At 43.3% G+C, this 7,512-nt stretch overlaps 1 protein-coding gene across 1 annotated transcript in view; it reads left to right on the forward strand.

Annotated features, from left to right (window-relative positions):
- The first annotated feature begins 2,669 nt into the window (after positions 1–2,669).
- Positions 2,670–7,512, forward strand: part of LOC109951361 (LIM/homeobox protein Lhx1) — a 7,293-nt gene continuing 2,450 nt past the window's right edge. Inside the window, exons 1-3 of the mRNA XM_020585828.1 lie at positions 2,670–3,271; positions 4,979–5,202; positions 5,875–6,158. Of these exons, the coding sequence (XP_020441484.1) occupies positions 3,102–3,271; positions 4,979–5,202; positions 5,875–6,158 (678 nt within the window). The 5' untranslated portion in view covers positions 2,670–3,101. The remainder of the gene's footprint in view (positions 3,272–4,978; positions 5,203–5,874; positions 6,159–7,512) is intronic.

Raw genomic sequence — 7,512 nt, forward strand, 5'->3', positions numbered from 1 at the left:
TGCATTTAGATTTTCATTTTCTGCCACTGTTATTACTTGAATTTTCATTTTCTAAACAGGCCTGCTGAAAGGCTTCCTGCCTTCAATCATTCCGAGATTAAAGCAGAACAAAAGTGGGAAAACTATTTTTCCCAACTTAAGCACAAATGTTACACCACAAATTGTAATTTACAACTTCTGCCTGCATCAGAATGAAAATATGAGTGAGAATAAAATGTATTGCTAGTGAGGGATTACAGTGGTAAGTTTAAAACCATTTTTGCATTTAATAGTGTTTTTGCCTGGAGGGGAGTTGAGATATTTTTAAGCCTATAGCCTATATTTTGATTTCCTTCTATTCATGGATTAATCTGCCTCTGTGAGCCTGGCTCTTTCTCTCTCTGACTTATTCTAAATCAGGCAGAGATTATCCCTACTGACAGACTATCAATGCATCTTCTACACATGGAAATAACAACAACTTTTGTTGTTTACATGCTGCATTTACAAGTTTGTGCAGAGAGGCCTGCAGACTGTAGGGTTAGGGGGTTATTTTCAGGTAGACTACTTCTGAAGGTTTTAGGGCAGGGAGAAGACATGCGAATTTTGTAGTCCAACAAACGGGATGTTTTGATTGCTGATTGACTTTCTACTATGGTCCACTAGTTTCTCATGGAGCTCAGTGACCCGTCTCTCCTTGTCTCTGTGATGGTAACATTATCAGCACAGCAGAATGCGCTCAGACGCACCGTCCACATAGAGAAGAACATGAGAGAAAACGAGAGAAAGGAAGAAGGGAAGAAGACTGCAGCCGAGAAGAGCAGGCTAAGGAGGTGGCGAAGCGAAAACAAAAGGGATTCTGTGGGGTTTTAGCCTTATCTCTTTTCCTTCAAGCGGGTAACACGTCCTGTTGAAGGGGCGCTCCCCAGACGCCGAGGGGCAGCTGGACGGGGACGGACGGGTGTTTTGCATGAGAAGTAGCTCATATGCAAGAGGATGATGGCGGGCTATTGGTAGAGAATAAATGGGTGTCCCCGAGTCGCATATTCTGCTTTAAAGTGCGTAAAGATCAGCTAGTGAACCCGATTCTATTTTGAGACGAGGAAAATTACTTTCCATCCTGTTTCTTTCATTTTTCACAACAATGAAAAATACATTTTTAAATTGTAATAAGCTGTTGTCTTACAGCCACAATAGCACAGTTCGTGTAAACAAACGTTTCAGAAATTAATTACTCCAAGCTGTTTTCCTGGCAAATGCAAATTTTGGTTACATAATGGAACGAAACGAATTTGTTCAGCAAGCATGTACATTATGTTCCTTCAGATAAAACAGTCTATTGTCATTGAGAAAAAAAAGAAATGCTAGAAGCGTTAAAGACGGGCCTTTAAATCATCAACCCCCAAAACTTGTCTGATCTTATGAAGGGAAATGGCTAATAACACAGGAGGCTGTTAGACTCATGGTGTTATTTACTTAAGGTGGACTTGAAGTGGATTGGACCTCCCCTAATGAATCGTCCGAAGTGTCTGGGCCGCGAGTTCCTGACAGGCTAAGCTACAGGAGCTGTCAACTTTAGAGCCTTTCAGTCTTTCACTTCCACGCTTCCTCTTCATCACACCAAAGAAAAACAGCCAAGGTGCGCTATTGCTAAAGCGCAAGGAAACATTGTTTAGGTAAATGCACTTGACAGTACAGTAGCCTAATAGTGCATGACACTGGGAAAGGCGGAGATCGGCAACACCGTTTCTCTGAACCCAGTTAATATCTGAACACGAGCCTGGCAGAGTAGTTCTGCAGTTTCCTGCAGTCTAATGAAACATTCAGCCATATGTGTGAAGCAGTTAATTTTAGTTTTTTTTATACAGTTGATTTATTGATAACAAAAGTCTCCAGACATTTTCACAAAACAAACATACCCAACTTGTGTGTAATTTTCTGGCGCAAAGTAACTTAACATGAATAAACAGGGAGCACGCAGTGCAATCTGCGCCTCCAGCTTCTTTATCCTGAAGACGCCACAGTACAGTATGTACCTGTTCGGATTCCTCCTTCATGTCCCCCTCATGCCCAGAAGACAATTTGCTCAGCAGCTGAAAAATGGCGTCTCTCACTCCGCGCTGCTTGCCCTCCACCGCGGCTGCTTCCTCAAAACACATTCACTAACATATGACAGTTGGCAGGGAAATTCTTGACAATTGGTGTCTTGAGTGTGCGGCATAAATAGCAGGCAGAGCCCTCGCTGGGTTATGATGGGGCGGCTTGATGGTCGCTGGCATGGCTTGTTGCTGATTGGTCCGGCCGCGGCCTGACGTCAGGAGGTTGGGAATAAGGCTGGGCTGGAGCTTTAGGAGCAAGACAGTGTACTGGAGACCCAGCGCATCCCAGCATTCACCAAGTACTGGAGACTGAGGGCATCCCTGCATACACACTGACTACCACCGGAGCCGCCAGCGCATCCCAGCATCCCCCGCCACCAGAAGCTCAAAATCCAGGATCATCCAGAGCAACAGAGGGAACCACTCTTTTGGTGTGATTTTTTTCTCGCCGGGTTTTAAACAGTGGAGACGCTGCCATGTGAAGGTACACTGAATTATTTATAGGCGTGCGTGTCTTGTTGTGTGACAGCTCTGCCTTCAAAGCATTTTATTAGACGCCCCTTCCAGTGCTGACTGGCAAACGACGCTCATGTGTTACTTCCAAGAGCGCCGGGACAACCAAGCTGGCTCCGGGCTTTTAGTCTGAGCCAATCTGCAGCTTCCTGTGCTGAAATCTACATTTTGACTGAATTGCGTGTTTTGCCCCGGATCCAATAAAGGACAGATTTTTATTTATTTATACCTTTTTGCTTGTCTATCGGAAAGAGGGGACGCGGTCGCCATTCATTCCCGTGTGTTTTTTTGGACGCTGATCCTTTTTACGCATGCCGGGAGAAATCTGTGGTGACACCTGATCGACTGGCTTCTCTGCTCACACTGACCCGGGACCTCGAATCAGAGAGGGGGAGAGCAGAAACTCGGCCAATGCTCGGCCTGTGCTGTTGATTGTGTTTGTGTGTGTGTGTGTGTGTGTGTGTGTGTGTGTGAGTGCTTCGTTTGTGGGGTTGTAGCCCAGCCAAAGCCATGGTCCACTGCGCCGGCTGCGAGAGGCCTATCTTGGACCGCTTTCTGCTTAACGTGTTGGACAGAGCCTGGCATGTCAAGTGCGTTCAGTGCTGCGAGTGCAAATGTAATTTGACAGAGAAATGTTTTTCTCGAGAGGGGAGACTGTACTGCAAAAATGACTTCTTTAGGTAAGCCTGGGGAAGGTGACACTGTAACTCATCACCAGTGTTAGTAACAATGTGTCTGGTTTAATGTCAGGAGCCGAACTGTAGAAGCAGTAGAAAACAATGCACATAGGCCTTTAGGAAATTATATAAAGAAATTTAAACAGTGGCATAAAATAGGAACAAATATGGTGGTGGTGCGTCATAGATATTTAGACTTTACTGAAAAACATCTTAGTCTTTGCAGATAAAATAGCCGTATCTAAAATATTATTTACAACTTTAACTTAGCCAGATTGTATTTATTATACATCAGCAGAGAGACGCCATTCTTAACGTTTTCATATTTAAGCCAGTAAAGGTAAACACCAAACTCCGAAAGAAATAATACAGTGTTGGCACATCTGTTGACTGCGCCCACATGACTACACGAATTTACAATGAACGCAGACTCCCTGCTTTATTTTGTTTCTCTTTACATAAATTAATAGAAACCTATCCGTGCCTGTAGGCGTGAATGAGGACTTGCAGGCGATGCGCTTTGATTAAAAGAAAGTAATTAAAAGCTTGTTAATTTGAATTCTTAAGTAAAACAACAACAAAAGAGAGACAGCAACATTAAATGCGTGTGCGCTCGCTCTCAGCGGGGAGAGTGGGCGGTTTGTTAGGAAATCGAGGAACTCACACTTGGAGTGTTGTTTTTACAGCATGCGAGCAGCCGGGGGAGCGCAGAGGATCAAACCCGGGCCGGAGCAGCCGCTGCCCGGTGTGTTTGCTTAGTGCGACTGAGGAGGACGTGATAAATGGATTTGAATAGTAAACTAGTTGAAAAGATAAAGTCCACAGACAATACAATCACAGACGTGCAGTCAACAAGCAGTGCACACCACTCAGTACACATTGTTTAACGGCAAAGTCAACGGCAGGGCTGTTGTTTATTATTCTAAAACCAACGTGCTGGGCTATTAAAAGAACCCGTCACCACTGAAAACATGTCATAAAGATGGGAAATATAAAGATAAAAATAAAATGTGTCACTTAAGTGGATCTGACTGTAGCTGTGGCTTTAGGAGTATGGAATTCAAGTTATCGTGTTTAATAATGTGAAAAAATAAGCTTGAGCTTATGCGCCATATTACTACATTTTCTTTTAATAGATACAGCATCGTTTTTCAAAAATGTGCTTATGTATAGGTTTTAGCCGTACACATAATACAAACAAAATTATTATTATTATTATTTTGCTTGTCGTTATTATTCAAAATGCCAGTACTGAATATCTAGAAGATCAAGATTGATCCTGGATTTGTGGAAAAAGCACAGATTCCAAAAAAGCTCCTTAAGAAGTGATGCTTTTTCTTTTCTTTTTTTTTTTTGGTCCACTATCTCAAGGTATTCTACAAAAGCTTCGTTTTTCATTTTACTGTTCGTTTACCGTTTATGATAGAAATCCCTATTTGACTTTAGAATCATCATGGAATTAAAATGAAATGACAATTAGGTGCGACTTTATGGGCAGATTTCATTATACATGTTTAAGTTTTTTTTGTACAAAAATGTGATGTCAAATTATATTTAGTCAAGTCAACAGCATTTTAAAATAATACAGACCGCTCATTCCGTTCCCAGTGTCACCTTATCACCAGCCCTGCTCGGACGCTGAACAGTATCTAAGCAATCCAAAATCTTTTTTGATAACAATAATATTCCGAGCTATTTTTCCTCCTGCAGGCGGTTCGGCACGAAGTGTGGCGGCTGTTCGCAGGGCATCTCTCCAAACGACTTGGTCCGAAGGGCCCGGAGCAAAGTATTTCACCTCAACTGCTTTACTTGCATGATGTGCAATAAGCAGCTGTCCACCGGCGAGGAGCTCTACATCATAGACGAGAATAAATTCGTCTGCAAAGACGATTACTTAAACAACACCAGTGTAAAAGACACCAATCTCCTCTCAGGTACTGAGGAACCCTGCCAGTGTATGTGTGTGTGTGTGTGTGTGTGTGTGTGTGAGAGAGAGAGAGAGAGAGAGAGAGAGAGAGACAGCAGCATTCAGGATAAATTGTGATGAATGTGATGTGTTCGGCCCCGCTGTGGCTTCATCATTTCCATGACCAGGGCTTAGACCGCATGCAGCGAGTAGGGCTCAGCAATGATCATTCTCTTGCAAAATGGGTAATAGTTTCAGTTTAACTCGTTTATTTTGTCTTACCCCAGTTCAGACGCTGATCTTTAACAGGGCATGTAATGTAGCCTAAATATGCCGTAGGCCTATTTCAGTATTTTTCAGGATTTGTATATTTTTAAGATTTTTTTTTATTGTTTACTAAATATTCAAGTCACTTATCAACACCGTAGAGGAGGTAAACACATAAAGCAGCTGTTTTTTGTTAGTAAAACAAATGCTCACATGTTAATAAATACGGGTTTAAAGTTCAAAACCTAAATTAACCTTGTACTATGTTTTTATTATTGGTGGTGGTAGTTTGCATCATCGACCTCAGCTCATAGTTCAACCACTTTTGGCCACTACAACTGAGAAAAGCCACGGAAGAATAAGACTGATTGCACTGCAAAAATTATCTACGCAAAAAAATGACTCTGGGTGTTCTGGTGTGCCATTTCTATAGTAACGGCATGCAGCGACCCGAGCTTATCACCGGACTCCCAAGACCAGCTACAGGACGACGTAGTCCTAAAGGATACAGAGATAGCCGCCCTGTCCGACAAGGAAACAGTCAATAACGAGAACGACGACCAGAACCTCGGAGGGAAGCGGCGTGGCCCGCGCACCACCATCAAGGCCAAGCAGCTGGAGACACTAAAGGCCGCGTTCGCTGCCACCCCTAAACCCACCAGACACATCAGGGAACAGCTGGCCCAGGAGACCGGCCTCAACATGAGGGTCATCCAGGTAAAGGAGCATTTACTGCGCTTCAGGAGGTGCCGTCCCTGGTAGGCTAGTGGTTAAGGCCCGGGTTCGAATCAGAGTTGCTCAGAAAGGGCATCTGTCGTAAAACACGTGCCAAATGTCAACATGCCAGTCGTCAGTGTGACGATTCGCTGTGGCGACCCCTAAACGGGGAAAAGCCGAAAGTGACTTTCTTTCTTTCTTACTGGGCTTCAGGAGGTCTGGGCTGTTCATCTAGATGACCCCTTTTTACTTTACTATTAATTAATTAATCACTAAGTATCAACAGTGTCTAATAACCCATGTTTATTAGCAAATGGGTGTGTTTCTTAAAATGGGATCCATGTGTACCCCAAGAAAAATCATCATGTTTCACAGTGTCAACTAATTTATATATGGTGTGACGTTAATCATCAAAATGGGGAAGACTGTGTCTGAGATGGTGTGAATATTATGGAAATACAGTTCAGGGGATACCGACAGGTTTGTGGTGGTGGGCTCGCACCTTTTCTACTTTAAGGGAGCTACGCACCCATTAAAAGGTGTAACATAACAGCTTTTATTTGATCGAAAATGTCCCTGCCAAGCTGCCAGACTGCCTTGACCGTACAGGCCTCATCCCGTCAGACAGTCTCCAACCCCGTAAGCACCCCCCCCCCCCCACTTCAAACTGCGCAGTCACATTGAATTCATTAAGCCAAAGATTGGCCGAAGGACGAGGCTGATTTGGAAATGGATAATTTATATGGGTATTTTTGATTCCTGGCGCGCAGAACGGGGCAAAGTCGCCAACTGGCGTCAGGCTGCTGGGAGTGCTGGGAGCACTGGGAGTGTTGGCATAGTTCTGCCATCACGTTTTGCGACCACATTTAGCCATGCTGTGAGCATTTCCAGCCAAGTGGAAAGGCAGAAATCTGTTTCAAGGGTCTTCAGATTGTCTCCTCACAACTCTGAATCACAGCAGGGCCGCATTAAGTTAAACAAGGAGCAGTACAGAGAACTTCCAACAACAACAACATATTATTATTATTATTGTCAAGTTGGTATGAAAGACCTTTATTCTCCCTTTTGACAATTTTCAAACATCGTTAAAGGGGTTATTTTATGTGGCACACCAAAGTATTGAGAGGAAGGTGTTGTAAAGTATGAATTAATGGAGCAAAAATATTATTCGTACTTATAGCAGACTTGACTTGCTCCTACTAACGGTAACTAGCGCTTTTCTTGGTTTTTATGAATGTGGCTTATTTTTTCCGAAGAGAGCTTCATTATGTGGAAAAGACTGTGGGATTGATCAAAGATACACAGGTTCAACACAGAAGATTAATAGCCATAAAGTGAGAGTGGCGACGTAGGG

The sequence above is a fragment of the Monopterus albus genome, unplaced genomic scaffold (genome assembly GCF_001952655.1).
Source record: "Monopterus albus unplaced genomic scaffold, M_albus_1.0 scaffold379.1, whole genome shotgun sequence".
In the NCBI taxonomy this organism is placed as follows: Eukaryota; Metazoa; Chordata; class Actinopteri; order Synbranchiformes; family Synbranchidae; genus Monopterus; species Monopterus albus.